The 25834-nt window shown below is 36.6% G+C and overlaps 1 protein-coding gene across 9 annotated transcripts in view; it reads right to left on the bottom strand.

The window, feature by feature from the left end:
• The window catches only part of WDFY3 (WD repeat and FYVE domain containing 3), a 273474-nt gene that overhangs the window by 162024 nt on the left and 85616 nt on the right, over positions 1-25834 (bottom strand). For all 9 annotated transcript variants that reach the window (XM_059922695.1, XM_059922700.1, XM_059922696.1 and 6 more), the window contains exons 3-4: positions 12782-12992; positions 1455-1578 (exon numbers count right to left, since the gene is read on the bottom strand). In XM_059922695.1, the coding sequence (XP_059778678.1) occupies positions 1455-1578; positions 12782-12961 (304 nt within the window). In that variant the 5' untranslated portion in view covers positions 12962-12992. The remainder of the gene's footprint in view (positions 1-1454; positions 1579-12781; positions 12993-25834) is intronic.

The following is a 25834-nucleotide window of genomic DNA, read 5'->3' as shown; positions in this document are numbered from 1 at the left end:
AGTAATCAGAGTATACCATATGGCTCATCTTTGTATAATGTTTTCAGTCACAATAATATAATGAATACTGATCTAATCAAATTATGATAGAATGATATGGGGATATAGAAGTGAGAATCTGTGGGATAGTGGTGGTGAGCTTAAAGGTCTCACTTCTCTTGTGGTAAGCCTGGAGATAGTATCTAAATATGAAAAATCAAGGGCACACAGTATAAGCACATTAGTTAGAGACACAGAGATAAATATCAAAAAAAGTTAAGAGACGTAAAAAGTCAGTGTATCTTAGGAGTGAAAAATGAGGATGAAGCAGGATGATGGAAGGGAGATACTGTTTTTAATAAACCTATAAACTATTTGACCCTTAAAACCATGCACCTATATACTTTTAAAACTAAAAGTAAAAACTAAATTAAAAAATAGGATTATATAACACAGGCATTATTGTTACAATTGGTAAGATAATAATTCAATGGGTGGAAACGATAAGTGATTTTTCAAAGAGACAATAGAAACAAAACTTAAATTATTGACTTCTTGGTCTAATGCTTCAGTAGGAAAGCTATCACTCAAACAACCACTAAAAACCAAAGCAACAAGATAAAAATTAAAATCCTTCAAACATATTGCTAATTTAGAAAATGAGTAATGGTAATTAAAATCAAAAAATCTTATTTTAATCTTGATTAAATGGGATGATACTTTATGAACTTTAAAATTACCTAATTATGAATAAGAATAGTTATTCAGGCAGCATTTATAAAAGGCCTACTGTGTAAAGCACTGTGGTAAAGACTGTAGGTTATATAAAGACTCGTAAATAGTTTATGGTCTAATAGAAAGATAAAGATACATACATAAACACCACTCGTGAAGCTGAGTAGTTAAGAAGAGAAAACTTTTCCTTTGATTAAGGGAATCAAGAAACATTCTATCTAGGCAGTGTGACTTAATCCAAGCTGAGAAGACTCAGATGTACTAAGATGGGGGGAGACGCTCCTTCCTGAATGAAGCATCACAAGGATAGAAAGAAGAGCACAGACATGTTTGGGACCATAAGTAACTCGCGATTTGGTTGAAATATAGAAAAAGGAAACAAGAAATAAAAAAGGGTATGCAAAAATGTGTGGGTATATATATGTATTTCCAGGTCCTGAGTTTGTGTTGAACGTCATGCTAGGAATTTGGATTCTGTTCAGATGGAAACAGAGTGCTGTTAAAAGGGTTAGGGCAGGGGTGGTAGTGGTCCAAGGAAAGTAGCCTTGGGTAGAACTACTCCACTTGAGAGTAAAAGGTGCTGACACCAACAGAAGAATGTGCCAGTAAGAATGGGAATGGGGACTGGTACTGAAATCCATGTGCTTAAAATCAGGTCAATTTTCTGTTAGATTTCGACAACACTTTTACCAAACTGTCCATTCAAATAAATTAGTTTTTGCTGGTTTCTGTAAAAATACCTGTGGATTTGTTTGATGCTCTCCTTCGAATTTCTGTCACCATCAGTCGTGAGACTTGTGTTGTGAACTGCAGAAGATCAGAAAATTTTTCTGTCATTGTATTTGGCGGAGCATTTCCAAAAACCTGTGGATGAGAAAAACAATTTTAATACAGCATTGTCAACTTTCTTCTTTTATTATGTGCTTTTCAAGGTGTGACTTGAAAATCAAATAAAAGAAAGTATGCTTGCATAGTTACTTCAATCTGAATAAGTTTAAAACATAACTCTTTCAATAAATCCCATCTAACCACATTTTCTTATACATGTAAAATAATTTGTTGAATGAATGATTAAATAAACAAAATCTAAAAGCCAAAGACCAGTTATCTATAAAATTTAAATCAATCTTACTAATAAACTTTACAAAATATAATGTTCCTCTGAAGAAATCTAAATTAAGAATTTAGAGGAAAGTGGTAAGTTCCTTTGATGGCGAAAAGACATATCAGATGGTAAAAGCAGGGACTTATCTAATGCTAAGTCCTGGGCTGAATACGGAATTTACTAAACTCATCTTATACCTCAGAATTTCTGAATTCTAACCATAATAACTCCCAAAACAAGGCTGTTAACGAAAAGACTAGAATAAAAATGAATGAGAGGGTCATGAAATACACTTGTCTTTACAAAAATCTACACTAGATGAACTTTAGAATAAATCACTCTTAAACTGGCATGGGTTCAGCAAAGAGAATGAAAAAAATAAAACCTGGACAGACTGTCATAGAAAAAGAAATAGTATTATAATAGCTATATAACTGGATGCATCCTGGAATATTGTTTTAAAAAATGTTCTTTATAGTAGGACATCCCTGGTGGCACAGTGGATAAGACTCCATGCTCCCAATGCAGGTGGCCTGGGCTCGATCCCTGGTCAGGGAACTAGATCCCACATACATGCCGCAACTAAGAGTTCACAGAGGGCAACTAAGGAGCCAGCAAGCCACACTTAAGGAGTCTGCCTGCCACAACTAAGGAGCCCGCCTGCCGCAACTAAGACCCAGCACAACCAAATAAATAATTTTTTTTTTAAATGTTCTTTATAGCTAAAAGAGAATTCTGTGTCTCCTAAAACTATTATGATAGCCCTCTATTGTAATATTAACAATATTTTGTATTCTTGTTATCTGTTCAAATGTCACTGCAAAGGGAGGAAACGTATCTTACCTGTCATTGTGTTCCTTGCCAAGCTAGCACCCTGCCTTTTATATGGCTGTTTGTATGCTGCCTGCCCCCACAACCAAATTCTAGAAAATGTTTAGGTAGCATGCAAGGACACAAATTATAATATGAGAATATAAACAAAAAGTAAGAAAAAAACCAAAAACAATCAAATAATAAAACCAAGGCTAAGGAGGTAAACTGGGGGGAAAAAAGTCTATACTTGCCATATTTTAGTCACGAATTTTGGCTCAAATATACAGGAGAGAAAACCTCGTGAATTACATGGTTCACAATGTCCTTAGGTAAGGAAAACGTATATTTAACGAAGTACCTCTAGTCTTCATACCATAATGTAAAGATTTTCTCCAAGGATCCTAATAACAGGATACAACGTATAATATCCTTGTAATAGGAATGCTTCTTACACTCTTACAATAGACACCATGTTTCTTACAATCACCCTCAAATTGAGCTGAAAGTACCAAACAAATGATAAATCAGTTCTACAGGTTATACTTTTAGCCAGGTAGTCTGTTCTTTAACTTGACACACAATTTTAAATTATCTCAAAGAACAAACAAACTGTTCTTTTCAGGAACTCCTCAATAAATTGTTTTTCTGCTGAGATTTTGATAAATGTTATGTGCTTACAGTTAACCTATGTCACCTGCTAAATACCCATAGTCTTTAACAAACAAATTGGAGATAGATTAGAAATTGAGAAGCCTCAATTTTAAATTCGAGCATACTTTCAAGGAGGAGAGATGCTACCTGTCACTCTCTCTTGAAGTTTTTATTAAATACATTTCTGTGTCTTAGAAAAATAAAAAGAATGGCCAATTTATTGAACCAAAATTATCTCACAGACTTAAAAAGTATGCCCAGTAAGCACAGCCCTGTAAGACCACATTAATATCAAATCAAAGCAATTTGGTTACTAAAATCAACCTGGCTTGAAGTTCACAGTTGATTACGACAAAGTTTATTCATTCCTTTCTTTCCTCCTTTTCTTTTTTTTTTTTGGCCCATATAAAAATAACATATTGCAACTCAAAGTGCATCTTTTAAAATAAACCATCAACTATCTTTATCAAATAAAATATCTACACCATTTGGTTTCTAGAGAGGAACGACACATGCTTGAATAGCCATTCTACTTTCACCCAGAGATGAATATGTAACTGGCTAATGAAGGTGTTTACAAAGCAATTGTATATTCTGCTCAGGCAATTATTAAGCCTTTTGACAAACTGATTTAAAGTAGATAAGTATTCCTATTATTCAGAATATAGTGACGTATATTTTGCTCCTAAGAATTATTAAGCACTATGTTATCCCTAAGAGTAAGACAACTTCATAAAATAAATAGCTCTTTTCTTAGCATAAACATATGGTTATTCAAGCAGTCTTCATGCTGGGTGGATAATACGTTAAAAATGCAACTAACTTTTCATACAAATCCTGATATTTACAGCTTTATTTTCATAAGGAAATTTTTTTCAAAAGCTGTGTTGCTTGAATTGACCAAGCCAAATGTTACAGAAAAAGGACCATGTCCTCCTTGCTAATCTGAAATGAACAACTACTTACTGCTTCTTTAACATAAACAATCTTTAATCTAGTGATCCAACACTACTGATTGATTCACTCTTTCATTTATTCACTCATAAATATTTACTGGTCTACTATATATGCCAGGCAATATTTGGAACCTTGAATACAAAAGTAAATAAAGAATTGTGAATACAAAGGCAAATAAAGCCAATATGATTCCAGTTCTCACGAATGTACATTTTAGCACAGGAGACAAAAGTGAAGTTATTTTAAAAATGAAAATTATGTTGGATAGTGATGCGTTATAAAGGAAGTAAACAGGGTAACTGAAAGGGAATGCCTGGAGTGAGAAAAGGTTATGAGAAACGCTCTCTGAGATGACACTGACCCGGAAGGATGATACTGAATAATGAAAAAAGGTCACAATTCAAAGAGCCAAGGAACAAGGATTCCGGGCAGTGAGAACTGTGCTAAGACCTCACCATGGGCAAGAGATTGGGAGCTTGAGAGATCAAAAGGCGGGGATGAAGCTGGAGTGTTTCCAATGAGAGGGGAAATGCAGCAAGAAAAGGCTGGAGAAGTACAGGGACTAAAACACGTATCTGGCATTTTAGATAATACTGAATGTGTAAGGCAGTAAAGAAAAGAGATTTTTTGGTGACTGACTTCAACAATTAAATCTAAAAATATTAGGTATGTATTCACCACCTTCCACAAATAGTGGGAAACAGACAGTGCTTCAATCATGCATGTAAATGTGCACCACAGAGGATGGAGCACAGAGCTGGGATTCACCTTCTCACCCACAGGGACCCTGGTCAAAATTTTCTGGTTCTTAGTTCCCTCATCTGTTAAAGGGGAGAGTTGAGCAAGAGAACTGGTCGGTAATACACTCAACTCAGAGGGATGATTCTATAATAGACATGTGACATTCATTACCCAGATGAAAAAAACAGTGCTGAGGAACAAAAAGCCTTCTAGCAAACTTAATAAAAATAACAACAATTATCATATAATGAGCCTTTACAGTGTGCCTAGCACTATTCAAATACTTGACATGTAATGTCATTCTAATCTCATGAAATCCTACACATTACTCCCATTTTACAGAAAAAGAAATTAAGGGTTAGAGAAGGTAGATGCCAGGAGATGGTGGAGAGAGAATTCAAAACTAGGTCTGTCTGATTCCAAGCTGTGCTCTTAGTCACCTAGTAATATACTGTCTGAATTAAACTTCGCAGGAACCCTATCTCTATACCTTTGCACAGTGTTCACTTTACGAGGGAATTAAGCACAGCTCCACTTGTTTTTAGAAGGGTCATTTTAAATATCCACCTAAATAAATTTCAGAAAATTTCCTGGCTGCTCCTCAACTAAAATATTTTTGGTATACTCAGGGGGAACAAATGAATGGTGTTGTATAATGGCATGCAGGAAGCAGCAGCTCAATATATATTTGTTACCGAATGAAGCTATTCAGTAAAATTTTATTAAATATTAGTAAAAGAGAGGTAGGAATTTTTACACAGTTTTCTAAAATGGTGTCTTTTTTCCCCTATATATACTAATATCTAAAATTAAGTTACAGAGTATATGAATAATTTGATATATCTAACAGATTTTGAAAATTGACAGTGAAGATGTAATTGCATTTACCAATTAATATAAATCATTACATTAACACTTACAGTCTTCTTGTTCCTAAGGACCACGAACTTGCAGGAGAAGACAATGAGAAGGTGTATCTCAGTCCCTCTCTCTCCTTCTAGGGTACACCTGCCTCAAGAGAACATGTACTCTCATCTGCTCTGAGTGTGGCTTGCCCACTTTTGCCAATGACTGGGTAAGTAAGCTTAACCATATCAAGGGTGAAACTAGCAAGTCCTTTGTTGCACAGACCTAAGCTCCATTCTCCAATATTGGTACTATGCAATAAGTAACAAAGCTGTATATTTGTAAACATAAGCCTCATATATGCAAAGAGTTCATCTGTCTGACTCTTGATCTATCTCACATTTGGTTCTGAACTTGAGTATCCTTCCTCTAAAGCCAACAATTTAAAAAGTAAAGGTTACTTGTGAGGGATTAAAAAAAAAGAGACACTGGATTCAACTGAGATGTTTCTTGAATATAAATTAGAAGCAAATTCAAAAACAAGAGGAGTCTCTAAAAGAAGATCCAGCTAGTAAAGATTATATTTTAACATACACAATTTAGTATGATAACATACACCAAGGTAATTAACAATGGCAGTTAACTTTTAGATGACTAAAATGCTATTCATTTTTTAACACATTTAAATGAAGTATTCTTTTCTGTAAGCTCTTGTTCTTGGGACTAAAGGTTAATTATTTTTAAGAATGCTGATTAAATATTATCCAGCTATTCTCAGACCTCAGCATCAACTTTCTGTTTGAGAGAGCTGGTGAGGAGGAGGACGCCAGCAGCGCCCGTGCAGCACTGTGATGCAGAGCACAAGGGGCAGCCGAAGAGCCCAGCATGGGTCCTGGCCCAGAAAAGGGGCTCAGCACGCGCCACTTCTCAACCTCGTGTCTCTTACAGGCCAAAACCACACACTGAAATAACAGTACGGAGCACACTTTAAAAACGATTCTGTAGACGGATGTCCATGTCTAACTGTAATATGGTTTATTTGCCATTTGGCATGAATCAAACAAAGTCTCAAAAATCAACAGTACGGTTCATTTTTGGCAATCGTGGCAGGAAGTCTGGAGCCATACTGAGCTATTCATTCATCCAAGCTATTTCTTACTAGTGGAGAATGTTCAAGTATAAGTTGTCAAACATTAAATAAATATGGTTATCTATTTCAAAATTTAATGGATGTGGTGTCTTATCTAAGGACAATTTTAGTTTGTTAATGATAGGCCAATGAATATAATCTATATATGTTTTAAATTGGTCACAATAGTCCAGAAATAACTTTCTTTTCATTAGTTAAAAGTTGATAAAGGAAAAGAACCTGAAAAAGAATATATATATGTATATATGTATAAAAAGAATATATATATAACTGAATCACTTTGCTGTACACCTGAGACTAACACAACATTGTAAATCAACTATACTTCAATAAAAAAATTAATTAATTTAAAAAAACGCTAACCACCATCTGACAATGCAGGGTTGCCACAAACCTTTAAATTGTAAAAACTGCAATAAAGTAAAGCACAATAAAACAGAAAAAAAAAAGAGTTGAATGAACCTTTATGATATTTAAATCACTCATTGTATTAGAGGTTTAAGGCAATGCATATGTATATGCTTTTAATCAGCGAACTAAAAACTTCTGACCTGAAAGAATAGAGACTCATGGCAACACAGAACACAACAGAACTAAGACAAACAGTCTAAGCAATAGAGAATAATCACTAAAGCAACTCAAATCTTCTAAAAAAAAAAAAAAAAACCCCAAAACCCTCAAGTATCTGTTTGATTCTTCTAGTCTAAGACTCACTTGAATTGACTGTGGAAGCTTAACTGATGAAATACATGGGACACATATGCAGGATATTAGTTATTAATCTATATTAATAGCTGAGAATAACAATTGTCCTAACTACTCTTAACATTATCATCATCTTGTCAGTGTTTATGAATCTGAGAGAAGGAATTTATCTCAAACTACTTAATAGCCAGTAGGACACTGTGACACTGAAGTAAAACAAAAACATTAAAATTAAAAAAACAAAACAAAACCAACTTCCTAGAACTGGTTGCAATAAAAATTAATGACTGTTACCTCAACAGGGCTTGAAAAAATAGCTTGTCCATAATCAGTTCTCTCCCAATTTCAAAACAGCTATCTTAAACCTTTCCCTACCTCTCCTCATATTCCTACTCTATCATCCCCTCCCCTCCCTCACTCTCAGCCTTTTATCTCATAGATTAAAAAGTGAACATCCTCTGCTCTGTTCCTATGGTATCCCACCCAATTCCACGAGTGATATGTGAATTAGTCTCTCTTACTATGCTCTGTCTCTCTACTCTTGCCCTTCTTGCTTTACCAGCCCAGCAAATTTCAGTCCCATCTATCTGTCTTTTCTACTTCTACACACATGCTGCTTTGTAACTGAATGAGAAAAATCACACGCCTGCATGGATAAGATCCAGTACAAATCTACTATCTCCAACCTTCACTGAGCCCTCAATTCTCTTTAAGTCTTTTATTGTCCCTTTCAACTATCCTTCTCGATTCTCTTTCATTAATATTCCAAACCGTCACCATTCCCTAAAGTCTCCTACTCGACCTACTTACTCCAGACTCTTAACAGACCACATCTTCTGTTGATAACTATAAGAAACTGAGGTCATCAAGCAAGATCTTGTTCAACTTTCCACTACCTTCACTACAAATCTGTGCTCACACCCAACAAGACATGCTCTCCTGCAGCGTGCGGTGTCTCTTGTTCAAGGCTCACTCACCTACCTGTAATTTGACTCTATGCTCAATTTCACTGTCTTAAAAATTTCCAGTTTCCCCCTCTGCTCGTTTCCTTCCTTCTCTTCATGAGCATGCCTGGATCTCTCCCATTTTTAAAAACAAAGCAAAACACCAGAAATATACAAACACAAACCCCCTGTTGCCAAATTCACCTCCATCAATCTCTTTTGTCCTCTCTTCTTTCACATTTCTACAAGCTGAGTCCATACTGTCTCTTCTCATCTCCCATTCACTGCTCAACTCACTGCTTTCTGGTGCTGCCATTCTAGTAACTTTCAAACTGGCAAATCTCATGCACATTTTTCAGTCTCCATCTTATTGGGTCTCTCTAACGTACAGGACGGTGTTGACTGCTCTCCTCCTTCTTGCAACTTTTATCTCTTGAGTTCCATAACCAGCCTCTCCTGATTCTTTCTGTACTGCTACTGACCCATTCCTGTTCTGTATCCTTTATGGGTTCCCCTTCTTTCACTAAACATTCATATTCTCCATGGTTCATCCTTAGCATACTACTCATGGGGCGGCAGGAGGCACGAGTAATGTCTTATCCCCTTCCAGGGTTCCAACTACCTCATCTCTGCAGTAGTCCCCAGAGTCCCTCACTGGAGCTTCTAATTGCTTACTGAATACCTCCACCTGGGAAGCTCACAAATATCAACAGTTTGGACTCAATGCCCCAAACTGAATCTGTCCCCTATACCACTCCTTCTCAGCTACTAGGAAAAATATCCACCCAGTTTCCCAAATTAAAAACCCAAGGGACAGCCTTTCTTTGGTCCCTTCTCCTTTCTTATTCTATTGCTTAGAATACTTCATTGGCTCTGCACACCTCTGAGAAAAAATATTAGCACTTAATATGATATAAAACCTGTCATGATGTGCCTCCTATCAAACTTGACAGTCTTTTATTTTTTTACCCTTCTTTGACATAATGTCAACTTCTTGGACCACTTATAGATGCTAGCACACATCAAAATGTTTGTAGCCTTTACCTTGATTCATGCTTTAACTTCTTACTCTAATTACCTTCTTGGTTAATTTAGCTCAGTTAGTTCCAAGCTGGCTAATGCATATCTTTTAAGGACTCAAGAATCACATCACATTCTCAAGGGAGACTCCCCTTCCTCGATCCCCACAGACTTTCAGATAACTTTCTTCTCAGGGGTGCCATAATACTCTGCTGTGTCTCTAATACTACATTTCTTTGTTATTCCATTATCTGTTTATGTGTTTATCTCTTCTCCAACAGAAATACATGTTTATCTTCCTCATGACACTTCTGATTCACAAAACTGGACTGTATCTTATCTCAGAACTCCAATGTAGAGCACAATGTCTATTTGTTTGACACAAATTTACTGAATGAATCAGTAATGCACAATAACAGAATAAATAAAAAGACAAGCAAACAAATAAACATAGAATATGTAGAGTCTATCCCTCCTCTCTGTTGTCAAATTAGCCTTTGGCTTGGTGTGAGTAACACATAAACTAGATGTGTTTCAGCATATATTCAATATGAAATTATTTCAGCATAAATAGTTTATAATCTTTGCTTCACCTTGTAATATCTTTATTTTTAATGCCATAACAACAGTAACAATAATAGACACAAGTTCCCTAAGACAAGCATTTGTTAAGTGCTTTAAGTACATTTTCTTACTTAATCTCCATACCAACCCCACAAGGTAGATATTCTTATTTTACAGCCCAGAAACTGAAGGTGACTGCTCCTCCCAAGTGCAGTACACACCTGGAGGTCTAACCCCTAGAGAGGAACAACCAAGAACACTGATAGGTGCAAATTGGAGACTAAGTGGAAGTCTATCTACTGAATATGAAACATCAGTCTTGTTCCTCAACTTAGCTTTAAGAAAACACTAGCGAGTATATATGCTCCAGGCAGGAGACTGGAAAACACCCCTTCCTGGAATATCAACATATCCTAGGCTAACGAATCTCTGCATTTTATCCAGCCAGATTATCTTACCACTGGAAAAGTCTAACCCCTGCACACGTACTTTCCAATTAGTGTTTCAATACCTCATTCCTAAATATCAGTGTATAGACAATTATCACCAGACATCTGGAGACTACTCTAATATGAAATAATATAAACAAAGAAAAAACAGTAATTTGGAGCAAATAACAATGAAAGAAGCATAAGAAAATTTGAAAAAGCTTTAATATTTTCAGAGGGAGGAGGAGATATTGCAGAATTTTAAATTAATACAGAAGAATTCAAGGAAGTTAAAAATATGATAGCACAAGGTTAATCCAGAAGAGTTAATATTTGATTGATAGAGTTGCAGAAAAAGGGAACATATAAAACAAAGGGAAGAATATTAACAAAGAAATATTTCAAAATATTTTCCCAGAATTGAAAAGTACAAGTTTGCAGATTAAGAAGGTTCATCATGAAGCCTCAATAAAATTTCAAAATAATGAGAAGAAGAACCTAGAAAATTTCAGACAGAAAGACTAACAGACACAGAGAACAAACAATAAAGAGATCAAGTGAGACTTCTGCGGGGGAGACAATAAGTCACCGATGCAGGGAAAAGAGAAACACATGGGAGGGGAGAAACAAGGAAAGAGAACTGGGGGGTCAGAGGGAGAGACAGAGACCAAGAGAGGGGAACAGAGAGAGACAGGAGAGAGAGATGGGGAAAAGAGACACAGGGAGAGACAGGCAGAGATGGGGAGAAACAGACAGAAACAGGAAGGGAAGGAGAGAAAGATAGGGGAAGGCCAGAGATAGGTCTAAGGAGAGAAAAAGAGAGATGGGGGAGAAAAAGAAAGAGACAGGAGGAAAGACAGAAATTGAGACAGTTATGTTACAAAGTCTGGGGAAAACAAGTTTTATAAGAGTGGCAAAATAGTGGTGGTTTGCTATAAGGTTCATCTATGAATAATATTTACAGCAGGGTCAGTAGACTGTAAGCACTGAATCTTATTTAAACAAATGGTATTATTGTATGGAAAGGATAAGGAGGAGGGTAGCATGTATGAGTGAATGTATGTGTGTGCATGCTTTGGAGGGATGGGAAGTTTAAAAAAAAAGCTAATTCTCCTATTTCTCAGTAAGAAGTCAATTAAAACTGAATAATCACGACAGCAGTAAAAGTACTGTATGTTATATAAAAGCTGAAAGAGCTAAAAGTGGCAGCAACAATTAGCAGTGGAGAGCAGCAGGGCCCTATAAGCCTGTGGAAGTACTTGACTTTTTAAACTATGTACATATACATCTTTGATAAAAATTTTAAAATTATTTTAAAAATCCCCACTAAGATTGCTACATGTGATCAACTTGACAAAATGCATTAAAACATTAGCTCAATTTTGACTCTCTAGAGCCTATAACTATCCTCTTGCAAGTTCTCTTATAGAAAATCCACCAAATAACAAAATAAACTGAGATGATTCTTCAAAGCATAAAAAGCACTTGGGCGACTGCACCATTTGATGCCATAAATCATCACTTAAAAAGATAATAGAGGGCTTCCCTGGTGGCGCAGCGGTTGGGAGTCTGCCTGCCAGTGCGGGGGGCACGGGTTCGAGCCCTGGTCTGGGAGGATCCCACATGCCGCGGAGCAACTAGGCCCGTGAGCCACAACTACTGAGCCTGCGCGTCTGGAGCCTGTGCTCCGCAACAAGAGAGGCCGCGATAGTGAGAGGCCCGCGCACCGCGATGAAGAGTGGCCCCCGCTTGCCACAACTAAAGAAAGCCCTCGCACAGAAACAAAGACCCAACAAGCCAAAACTAAATAAATAAATTAAAAAAAAAAAAAAAAAAAAAAAAAGATAATAGAAATAACATAAGTGGTAATTTACAACCTATCCCTCTTCCAAGTGTCAACCATTAGAAGAACATTTTACAAAATGCTCGCAATCTTCCTTTTATCTGCTAGAACTAAGAGGAGTTCATTCTGACCAGATCTCACATCAAATCACCTTATAGCAAATTGAAAGGAAGGAATCAAGCTTCTTAAAAATTAATTCATTCTATCATTTTTCTTTTCCCATCTGTGACTAATTATAACCTCAAGATTCCTGTAGTACCACCCATCACAGAAGGCATGTGCTTGGCAACCTGGACTCACCCTGTTAAACACTGGCAGCATCATGTACAGTTTCTCTTCTTGTTCCTTCTGAGTCATGTGCCGGGGAGGATGGCACAACTCCGTGAAGAGTCGGCGGAGGTGCATCAGTCCTAAGGCGTTGTCTTGCGGGCTGCACTCCTCCTGCCTCGGCCGCCCCATGATCCTCTTCACCATATTCATCTTGGCTGGTTGGTGATAAACACTTCTAATTCTGTAGGAAGATGTTCATACAGTCAAAATGTCATCGTCTTGACCAGGTCAAGCACGCACGGAGCTCATTAAAAGCCAGTAAAACAAAAAAATTCTGCCTAAAATATTTTTTCTACTTTTTGAACAGAAAAGGTAGAGAGGCAAAGCTAATTTTGATAAATCTCCTTAGATGACAAGTTACGAATTATGCCACTCAGTGTTCCTTACCGGCTTTGCCACAATTTGTATAAAATGTAAAACATTAAATGTAAAAAATTAATTGTTGCTGGATGAGCAACAAACATTTCCAAGTTAGTCATAACAAGTTCAACAAATAAAGGGATCATAAATCTTATAATTAATATGTTGTTTAATAGTTGACTATATGGAAAAAGAATAAAAGAACAGAAAATTCACCCTCACTTCAAAACACCCAAACAACTGAAAAAAACAAACAAAAACCCCCACAAAGTTTTCTGTTTTTAATTATTTAACTTTTTTTGTAGATGAAGGATTACACTTGGGATAGTCCTCACTGAAGAGCTGTAGTTTGAAACATGCAAATTAAATGAAATGATACCCTCCAACATATTATAAATCATAAGAAAAAAAGTGAAAATTGTCATATAACTTAGGACTTTTTTCAAACTATAGTTTGAAACCCTTTGGCAGGTCCTGTTAATTCATTTAATAGATCATGACAAGCAATTAAAAAAAGAAGTAAAATATAATATTGTAAATCAACTATACCTCAATAAAAATATTTTTAATGAAATAGAAGATACTGGAATACATGTAGTAAGGGCAATTATTATTTCATGAAACTTATTTTAGGTAAGGGTGTATTCATGTGTATTGAATCACAATGTAAAATGTATGTATCCCTGGCTAGAGCTGCAGTTAAGAAATAAGTAAACCGATCACTGGGTGAGAACATACACCAGAATCAATAACACTAAGCTTTCAGAAAGCATCATCAGCCCTTTTCAACCACCATGAACTGTGCCAGCAATTAGCTAATTTCAGACACAAAAACAGGATATCTTACAAAAGGAACCAGGAAGGCTGGTTCAGACAACACTATGGATATACTGAGCTTGAGTAAAAGGCAATTTTGCTTTCTAATCTGTAGAAAGGCAGGAATAATCTGAAAATTAATTTTTAATTTTGCCACATAAGCCAGCATGGCATTTCTTAAGAAATGAGAGACCACTGCAAAGCTAGAGGTTTATTTACTAAACATCTGTCTATTGATTTTTTAAAACCATTAAGAAGAACTAGTATATTAAATATGCTTGTCCCTGAGAATTTTTAGTGGATTCCATGTTTGCCTGCGGGCACATGTTTATGCATTCTAGCTTGACTGCAACAGGAGGCCACCTGCGACTCATCACAGGTGAGAAGCAGGAAAACACCCTGCCAAAGGCTGGTCTGCGCCAAGGGACCTCTGTGCAAGGAGCACTCAATACTGCTAAGGTGTCCAGTAGTGGGGAAGAGTGCTCAGACCACAGGCACAGGGCCAAGGAGACCCTCTGAATTACAGAATGACAAGTGAAAGTCAGTCCGGTTCAAACTTGTTTCATATTTCGTTCTCGGAAAAATGTGTAAGTTCTCCAAGTATAAATTATAAAGATTTCAACAAATACATTCAAACAGCCTACTATATGCTGGTATTTTTCGCCCTGGAAACCCCCAGGACAAAAATAAAATTTGAAGTTAACTATAAAACTTGCATAAATTAGCTAACACTTTAGATTATACATAGATCTGCTCTTTTTCCTTAACCCATAGCTTCAGTTCATAATCTAAAGCGTGTGTACAGGATTTACAGGATTCATGATCCTCTAACACTTCAAAAAACATTTTATAGAGATCTCCAGCTTTCAAAGGGGTCTATGTCATTAAAAAGCCAAGCCTCAATCTTTATTTATAGAGCGTCAAAGCACTTTCAGACCTTTTCCTTTGGTCCTCATTCCAACTTAAGCAAGGGGACTGAGGAGGGGATTAATTCTACCTTTTTGTCAGGCCTCAAGACAAGAACAATTTGCTCAAAATCTCACAATGAAAAAGAACTGAATGAGAATCCAGGACTCCCACCTCCTGGTTCAGCCCTTCCTGCTTACTTATATTCATGTGCCTATTTTAAATTACAAAATTTTTGGCAACTGTGACTCTAGAATATTTATTTATTTAGCATCAAGTTGCAGTTAGAATGCAAAAGAAATCTGTTTGACTTTTCTGAAGATACACTAATCATTTATCAGTAAACACACACATAATCACACAAAGACAGACATTCGCTAGATGTAAATCAAGCTATCGTATCACCGTTATTTTATATTTGTCAGATACAAAGGGATATATTGGGTTCGCCAAAAAGTTTGTTTGGGTTTTTCCATAAGATGGTATGGAAAAACCTGAACGAACTTTTTGGCCAACCCAATATATCAATCAGCTAAATGGGTTTACTGGTATTTCTCGATTACTCAGATAATCTCAGTAATGGGGGGAAAAATTCAGATTCCTCCTTTTCTCCTAATTTACCAAGAAGCACTTAAGCATATCAGATTGCTGACTCATTGCTTTGTCTGAACTTCAATGTTTGTAACTTAAAGTATAACTCAGACCAAGAACTATCATGTTTAAAGTACCCTTCAGCAGTGAAAGAGCAGAAAAGAATGGGTACTTCTTGGTGAAATCTGTACCAACACGTCCATTTAAGATAGGTAACTTCAGGTGAAAGGCTCTTAATTCCCTTGAATCTTGGGTTTTTCTCACCCGTAAAATCTTTCCTCATAGGCTTTTTGTAATGCATACATAAAATAACATCATTTCTATAAAGTGCCAAACACATTAATTATGTTCAACAATTTTTAAATTTCTTCCTTCAGCTTGATCATGAAACATTTAATTTCTTTTCATTTACATTTTTCGTTATTTAAGCAAGTAAGGCAAAGGAAAGAGTGTGGGCCCTTACAGTACTATGTTTTAGAGACTTACAAAATGATCAATAAAAAATTAAGGGAAAATTTATTTCTTAGTTAGATGATTGATAAGAGGTTTCTAAAGCAATACAGAAGAGATAGGCAAAATTTAATAATACTGAGGACAAATCATAGAAGGTTTATTTTGGGGGTAATGTTATCAGGGATTTTCAAAATATTTACAAAGATTATTGTGCATAAGAACTAGTTTTCTAATGCAAACTCTATTTTGTTTCACAAGAGAAAAGTGTTTGTACTGCCAACAGGGGGTTATTTAAATAGCAATGAGATAATTATTGCAATGAGCCCAGACAGTATTTCTTATTCTAATCTCTTGTGTTAACGCTTAAAAATCCTCTGGAAATGCTTGAAAAGCTGTTTAAGTCCTTTAAACAGTCTGCCATTATTTAAATTATAGAACAAGTAAATAGCCTAAATTTGTAAAAATATATTTGCCAAGTAACTAATGGCCTTTGAGTAGCTCAGCTAAAAACTTAAAATAGCTTTTCTAAGTAACTCCTTAATTCCACAAGAGAAGAAATAAATAGCTCACAGGACTTAGGGAAAATCTTATATAGTTTCATCAAAGAATTATAAGTAATTACTCAGGTTTTTAATTTTTTCTTAAACTTTCTGCGGAAAAAGATCCTATTTTTTTCTTACACTGTGAAGAGCAAAGGCAAAACTTCTTACACTTTTGAAGAATGAAGGCAGAACTCTGAGAGGCTCCCAAAAAACTGTGTATATAACCCAGCAATCTAACCCATACATTGAAAAAGAACTACTAATACAGTCCTGAATTAGAATTTAAAATTTCTACCTGCTGAAACATTGTATTTGCCTTCAAGAACAGTCATATCAGATTTTAGCCCCACCTATGAGATATGACAAGATCAGTTACCTCATTTCTATGGCAAAATACAATTCCTTAAGACCTATTCCCAACATCCTTCACCCTTCTGACCCCATCGGTGAACTCATCATCCTACACATATACTGAACTGGACAATTTCTCAAAACATCTTTTTCAGTGTGCTTAATTTTCTCTCCTCACAGAGGAAAGGATATTCCAAATCCAAAAGCAACTTGCCTCCATTTAAGGACACTTCATTTAGATATGATTTCCAATCATGAGTAGCCACTACTGACATCTCCCTGACAGCTTTCTCAAACCCCTCCTTCTAGGGCCCTTGCTGATGTTTTGGGAGTCCCAAAGGCACATTTACCCCAATAGTTACATGACAGTTATTTGATATGATTAAAATAGTACAATTAAATTATATTACGGGGGCTTCCCTGGTGGCGCAGTAGTTCAGAATCTGCCTGCTAATGCAGGGGACACGGGTTCAAGCCCTGGTCTGGGAAGATCCCACATGCCGCAGAGCAACTAGGCCCGTGAGCCACAACTACTGAGCCTGCGCGTCTGGAGCCTGTGCTCCGCAACAAGAGAGGCCACAATGGTGAGAGGCCCGCGCACCGCGATGAAGAGTGGCCCCCGCTTGCCGCAACTGGAGAAAGCCCTAGCACAGAAACGAAGACCCAACATAGCAATCAATCAATCAATCAATCAATCAATAATCTTTAAAAGAAAAAAAAATTATATTACAGGATAAACTTTTGTAGGCTGACCAGAGATTCTCCAGCATTCTCTGAAAGTGTATCTTTATAAGAAAATGTGTTCAAAATTTTGTATGAAAGACCTGTAAAAGAATTTTTGTAGCACGATGCTCCTGTAAGCTGTGACTGCGTACTACTGACACATTTTGCATTATACCTGTATCTCCACTAACCTCTAGTTCAAGTCATTCAGCTCTGTGAATGTATCAGTATCCTCGGTGGACGGATGGCACAAAGCAGGGAGACTAACCTCAGGAGTGAAGTGCATATAAGTAGGCCTAGAACTTTCAGGGCCATATCCTAGACCTATCAGCACTAGGAATTTCTCTATTTCTGAAATTTCAAGTTTTGAAATCTTACTCTGAGATCTTAACTTTCAATCCACCAGCCTTTCCCACTCCCTAAATCTGTGGTCTTCACTGAAATCGCTTATTCCTCTTAGCTTTTCCCAATTCTGCTCCTCAGATGATGTTCAATCTCTTCAAGACATTAACAACTGTACCTTCAGTTCTCCTGTACTGCTGCCTATACCTATTTCCAACTAGTACCCATGCCTGGATGAATTCAACCACACAATTTCTCCATTTCTAATTTTGGGTTGCTGGATACTGTGGAGAAAATGCTACAATTCTGCAGACTGCTTACAACATAAATTTTGATTTTTCTAAAATTATTATTTTCATAAATAAAAACTAATAATTCCAAACGGATTAAAGATCTAAATGTAAACAAACAGTAAAACATTGGAAGCAAATATAAAAGGAAATACTTATAATTTAGGGTAAATTCTTCTTAAAAGGAAAAAAAAAACAGATTTATAGCTACAAATACCACAAAGTTAAAAGACAAGCAACAAAAAAAACAAAAATAATAGCAACCTTATAACAAAGAATTAATAACGAGACTATCCATGGAACTCTTAAAATCAACAACACGATAACAAAATAAGAATTGAATAGAAATAGACAATCCCCCGTAAAAATACTATACATATGAAATGCAACACAACGTACATATAAAAAGGCACTTAAAAATCTCTAATAATCAGAGAAATGCAAATAAAAACAAATACAACTATTTTCTCAGTTTGGCAAAAAATTGATAGGATTTACAAAATATATACATAGTAAGAATAGAAAAAATCGAAATGTACACACCTTGTTGAATTAGCAGCCTTTTTTAGGGCAATCTCATAGTATCAACATACCTACTCTTTCTTCTAGTGATACCTCCTCCAGGAAGCTGTCCTAGAGCAATACTCACAGTACAAGACAGTTTACTGCACTATATGTTGCTATAATTGTTTATAATAACAAAAAATCATAAATAGCCTAGTCCTTTAATAGATGAATAGGCAACTCATGGTACACCTGTATTATGGAACAGTACAATTCTTAGAAGTTAGGAGGGAAAAAGAAGTTAAATTTTAAAAAATCAGGATTTCAGCACCAAAATGTAAGGAGCTTAGAAGTCATCACTCCTGTACTTACACAAGAAACAGCTGAATAAACTGGAAACCAAGGATTTTTCTGGAACCCTCAGAGAACTGAGGTTGCAGGGCAAACTAATCCCTGAAATCTGGAGAGACAAGCAAATCCAGAAATTCACAGATGAAATATGCTTATCTAGAACAGAAACCCCTGGAGCCATAACTGGTGGGAACACTTAAATGATGAGTATGAAGAACTGCTAGAGGTTAACAGTGGGTTAGCATGAGAGGGAGAAACTCCTGGGGCCACAGTCTTCAGGCTCTCACCACAACTTTCCTGGGTTGCACTTCTAGGAACCCCACCAGATTCTTTCTCACAGAGATGTGGGAAAGACCCACTCCTCCTGGCTCTGGCAAGAGGGAAGGGAAGCACAATCACTTTGAAATGTTCCCAGAGGATACTCTATTAACAAAGGCCGACTTTCCAGGGTAAAAGACTATCTTAGCCTTGTCTCACCTGAGGGAAGGGCATCTCTCTCACCCCACCTCTTCCTCCCCACCCTCCTCCACCAACCTTCCAGTCTCACCTAAGGGAGCTGAGGGAAGAAATAACCCTGGGGAAATACTTGTGAAGGTCACAGCCCAAGAGTTACAGGCCCACTAAAACAATGAGATTTAATCACAGGATTATAAAACAGTTCCCCTCTTCTACACTTTACAACCACCAACTGTGCTCTAAGAAAGAATCAAAAGAAAATGCAAGAAATCAACACTGTAGCACTGTAACAATTATGAAGAATGCTTTGATGAGCTCAGTAGTAGACTGGATATGGCCAAGGAAAGAATCAGTGAGCCTGAAGATAAATCAGTAGAAGCTTTCAGAAGGAGAAGAAAGAGAAAAGGGAGGAGTGGCATATTTAAAGTAATAATGTCTAAGTACTTTGCAAAATTAATGACAGACACCAAACCACAGATACAGAAAGCTCAGAGATTATCAAGATTAAATACCTAAAAGACTACATTTAGGCATATCATATTTAAACTATAGAAGGTCAAAGATAAGGAGAGACTCTTGAAAGGGAGTGGGGTGAGGGGGTGGGAGGAGGAGGAAAACCTTACCTATAAAAGGACAAGGACGAATATTATAGTGGACTTCTCATCCAAAACGTTCAAGCAAGAAGAGAATGAAGGGAAATATTGAATATTTAAAGTGTTGGAAGAAAAACCTGCCAGCCTAGAATTCTATATCCAATGAAATTATCCTTCAAAAGTGAAGGAAGAGGGACCTCCCTGGTGGTCCAGTGGTAAAAAAATCTGCCTTACAATGCAGGGGACATGGGTTCAATCTCTTGTCGGGGAACTGGGATCCCACGTGCCACGGGGCAACCTCAGCCCGCACGCCACAACTACTGAGCTCACGCACCTCAACTAGTGAGCCCATGTGCCCTGGAGCCTATGTGCCACAACTAGAGAGAAGGCTGTGTGCCTCAACAAAGATCCCGTGTGCCACAACAAAGATCCTGCGTGCCACAACTAAGACTTGATGCAGCCTAAAATAAATACATAAATAATACATAAAGCTTAAAAAAAAAAAAAAAGGTGAAGAAAGAATAAAGAATTTCTCAGACACTCAAAAAATGTGAAGGTATTGTGAGGTGACATGCCATACCAGAAATATTTATAGTTGTTTTGGGAGAAAAAAATGATATAGGTCAGAAAATTGTACAGGCATACTATGTTTTATTATGCTTCACAAATTGAGATTTGTTTTTTCTTTGTTTTGTTTTGTTTTGTTTTGTTTTTACCAATTGAAGGTTTGTGGCAACCCTGTGTGGTCAGATGATGGTCTTTTAGGAATAAAGTATTTTTAAATTAAGGTATGTATACTTTTTAAGACATAATGTTATTGCACACTCAAAAGACTACAGTATAGTGTAAACATAACTATTATATGCATTGGGGAACCAAAAAATTGGTGGGACTTGCTTTATTGAGGTAGTCTGGAATATCTCCAGAGTATGTCTCTATTTACATAACAAAGAGAAGGGTGTCAGAGAAGGAATAAATGAAGGTAAAATAAAATTGTTTTATTATCCTTAACTGATCTAAAAGATTGTTTTTAAAGTAATAATAGTGATAATGCATTGGGTGTTTAAAGTTTCTGAATTAGTAAGATGAATAACAGCAATGTCATAAGGAACTGGGAATACTTTTATAAGATACCCATACTATACCTCAGTAATAAAGTGTTATTTGAAGGTAGATGAATATTAGTAAAAAAAAATGTTCACTCTAGGGCAACCACTAAAATTTTTTTTAAAAAGTTTAATTGATACACAGAGAGAGGAGATAAAAGGAAAACATGTAAAATGCTCAGTTAAAACCAGAGAAGACAGAAGAGGAGTAGGGGGAACCAAATAACAAATGCAACAAATACGAAAGTTTTAAACAAGACAGATATTAATCCAACTATATCAAAACTCACTTTAAATGTGACTGGACTAAATGCACCAATTAAAAGACGGAAGGTCAGAGTGAATTAAAAAACACATCTCAACTATATGGTGTCTATAAGAAAGCCGCTTTAAATATAAATAATCAGATAGACTGAAAGTAAAGAGATGGAGAAAGGTAAACCACGCTAACTCCAGTCAAAAGAAAGCTGGAGTAACTATATTAATGTTAGACAACAGTCTTTACAACAAGGAAAACTATCAGGGATAGTTAGAGGTATTACACACTGACAAAAGGGTCAATTCTCTAAGAAGACTTAACAATCTTTAACACGTATAAGCCTAACATGAAAATCCCATATGCGGCAAGCACTGATAGAACTGAAGGAAGAAAAAAACAAATCCACTTTGGAGTTGGAGACTTCAACAGCCCTCATACAATAATTGATCCATCAAGTGTGCAGGAAATCAATACAGTTTACTGAACAGTACTATCAACCAACTAGAACTATAGTTGATATTTTCAGAACACTACATCCAACAACAGCAGAACTCACATTCTTCTCAAACTCACATGGAACATTCACCAAGACAGATCACAGGGACTTCCCTGGTGGCACAGTGGTTAAGAATCCGCCTGCCAATGCAGGGTACACGGGTTCCATCCCTGGTCCGGGAAGATCCCACATGCAATGGAGCAACTAAGCCCGTGTGCCACAACTACTGAGCCTGCACTCTGGAGCCCGTATGCCACAACTACTGAAGCCCGCATGCCTAAAGCCCGTGCTCCGCGACAAGAGAAGCCACCGCAATGAGAAGCCTGTGCACCAAAACGAAGAGTAGCCCCCACTCGCCGCAATGAGAGAAAGCCTGAGCACAGCAATGAAGACCCAACACGGCCAAAAATAAATTAAAAAAAAAAAAAAAAAAGACAGATCGCATAATGGGCTGTAAACACACCTTAACAAACTCAAAAGAATAGAAATCATACCAAATATGGTATCAGATTACAGTGGAATTAAACAGAAAATCAGTAACAAAAGACAGCTGGAAAAACCCCAAATATTTGGAAATTAAACAACATGCATCTAAATAACATGAGCCAAAGAAGTGTCAAAAGAAATTTTTAAACATTTTAAACCAAATGAAAATATAACTTATCAAAATGCATAAAATGCAGTGACAGATGTTCTTAGAGGAAAATTTGTAGCACTAAAAACATATATTACAAAAGATATAAAAAATAGCCTAATCTTCCACCTTAGGAAACTAGAAAAATATGAGCAATTTAAGCTTAAAGGAAGCAAAAGAAAAGAAATAAATGAGGGCAACAAATCAATGAAAATGAAAACGAGAAAAACAGAGAAAATCAAAAAACCAAAGCCTGGTTCTTTGAAACGATGGAAAAAATTAGTCTCAGTCTCACTACCATATGATCGGTGCCCCTGTCTTGAGTGTATCTTCCCTACAGCTCCTCAGTTTTCTTCTGAAAAACAAAGCAGATATACCACTTCTCTGATTTAAATCCTCTGCTGATTCCCTATTGCCTAAGAATAAACTGAAGCACCTTAATCTAATATCTAAATTCTTAGACACTCTGGCCCCATTTATATTTCTAGCCTTCTCTCTCACTAAGACACCTGCTTTGCTCTAAATTCTGCTCCACTGAAAGTACCTCCCAGCCTTGTTGGTTTCTTTAGCCCTCTGTGTGTTTGTGTATGGTGTTCTCTCTGCCAAGGAAGGCCCCTCTTCCACTTTTCCTAGCAGCTAAGCTCTCAGTTCGCCTTCTCAGAGAAGTCTTTCCCAAACCTCCAGGCAGAACTTGTTGTTTTATCCTACCATGGTACTTTAAGAGTCTGGCATAAAATATTCATTAAGAGAGACAGTATAGTATAGTGGTTACAGAGGCTTTGCAACTAATTGCCTGGATTCAAATCCTAGCTGCACCATTTTACCAGCTGCGTAACTTCAGCAGGTCAGTCACCATCCTTGTGCATCAGATTCCTCAAGTGCAAGAAGAGAGTAACTATCAGAACCTAGGCCAGAGTGGTGGTGTAGTGTAATTCACCAAATGAGGTACTGCACAGAAAACGCTTTAGGGTAATGTCTGGCACGGGTGCTCAGTAAGCGACAGCTATTCTTACTGCTATTCTACTGTAACAAACATATACCAACTAGTGGTTATTTACTCCCACTAATTTATCATGTCTTCAGTGGTGAGAACCAAATCTTATTTAACTTTGTATCCCTAGTTCATAGTAGGTGGTGGGTAAATAAATGTTAAAAGACTTACATACGGTCATACACCTACTACATGGTAGCATCATATTTTATGTGCAGACATTATGAATTCCGGATGTGCTTTTACTATTCCTCACAAAAAATTACATATTACCCATAAAAATTCTAAAAAGTTATGCCCTAGTTTTCATCGTATAGAAAGTCTTCACAGTTCATAAACGTTGAAGTTCTTAAACATCTCCAGGAGAAAATTACATTGACAACCATTTGTTCTTAATTGAAAAGTTACCAAGTTGCTTAAATAAAGATCATTTCTTTCTGCTTAATTATCAGTATCTCTCATTAAATTACAAATTCCCTAAAAGCAGGCTATGCTCTCCAAATCCTTAACAACTAGCTGAGGATTTAGTGCAGAATAGAAATGAACAAATGAATGTAGCAACAATTCCCATAGCTTTAAGGGAAAGTACAACTTTCAAGGCTCTTCATTACCTGGCCCCTAGATCTAATCCTCCTCTTTATTCCACCCATACTTTGTCTCCTGCACATCTCCCTGATGTGCCTTCACAGTTCTGTGCCTTCATATACCCTTCCTGGGGTGGGAGTGGTGGGTTCTCCCCATGCAATTATACATTTAGCTAATTACTAATCATCCTGCAAATCTCAGCTCAACTGTCCCCTCTTCTAGAAAGCATTCCCTAATTTCTCAGTTTAATAAAGATGCTCCCTTCTTTTCCCATACAATCCTGGGCATATCTTTATTATAGCATTTCTCACCTTGTTATGTAACTGTTATTTTGTTTATCTTTTTCCAACACTAGACAAATAATATAAGATTATGGAAGGCAAAGATCATGTCCTATGCAACTTCTTCCCTCAGTGTCTAACACAGTGCCTGGCAAAAAAGATACAAGCAATACATGATTAACAAATGAGTAAAAAGTGATCAATAAAAGTTTAGACAATGAATGAATTAGAGGCAGCTCAAGCCAAATATAATTTAAGGTTAATTTAAAATAGGCCAAAGAGAAAGAATTTTCTCTAAATTCCTTGCCTGTTTATTTTAAAACAAGAAGCCTTAGATGACTACTTTGTTCTTTATGGTTTGTTTAAATTCAGTTTTATTACTTGAAAAAATAATAAACCATTACCATATGACTATTTTTCCTGGGAGGTGTTAAGTACCGCATAGAAATAAAAGTATTCAGGGAAAACTGGTATAAATTTGGAAAGTAAGAACTATGAATGTGAATGCAGGGGCAGAAGCAGAAAAAAAAAAATCACTATTAATAGTTAGGTTTGGTTGGTAAGCAGAGGATGAAAAAACAAAAGGCAATAAGTGGAATCCTCCACAGGGAACTGGTGCATCAACAACAAAGGAATATCCAAAAGAAGTAGTCAGCTCCCCAGTACTGATAACAAATCATCACGGAATGAGCTGGAATATATGCTGTGGTCTGAAAGCAATGAAAGGAAAATGACAAATGCAAAAGATTATGCAGAATTGTATTAGTAAAACCTCACAAATGAAAGAAAAAAGTAATAAAACAATGATATCAACAAAAATAATACTGTTAATGAGGGTTTAAACTGTGAATTCCTATACTTTTATATTTATAAAAACATTAACAGGGCTTCCCTGGTGGCGCAGTGGTTGAGAGTCTGCCTGCTAATGCAGGGGACATGGGTTCGAGCCCTGGTCTGGGAAGATCCCACATGCCGCGGAGTGGCTGGGCCCGTGAGCCACAACTACTGAGCCTGTGCGTCTGAAGCCTGTGCCCCGCAACGGGAGGGGCCGCGATAGTGAAAGGCCCGCGCACCGTGATGAAGAGCGGTCCCCGCACCGCGATGAAAAGTGGCCCCTGCTTGCCGCAACTGGAGAAAGCCCTCGCACGAACCGAAGACCCAACACAGCCAAAAATAAATAATAAATAAATAAATAAAGTAGCTATAAAAAAAAAAAAAAAAAGAGACTACTCTTTAAAAAAAAAAAAAAAAAATTAACATTTATACATTCAGATAAATTTTGCCCTACCCATTAGTTATCTTAGAAGGTTATATTCACATAATGATGCTGACATGGTTCAAAATACTTTTAAAAATTCCTCTTTAAAGACTACCATCAAATAACACACAAGGG

This window comes from Balaenoptera ricei, chromosome 5, assembly GCF_028023285.1.
Source record: "Balaenoptera ricei isolate mBalRic1 chromosome 5, mBalRic1.hap2, whole genome shotgun sequence".
NCBI classification, from domain to species: Eukaryota; Metazoa; Chordata; class Mammalia; order Artiodactyla; family Balaenopteridae; genus Balaenoptera; species Balaenoptera ricei.
This window is presented reverse-complemented; position numbering and strand designations above follow the sequence as displayed.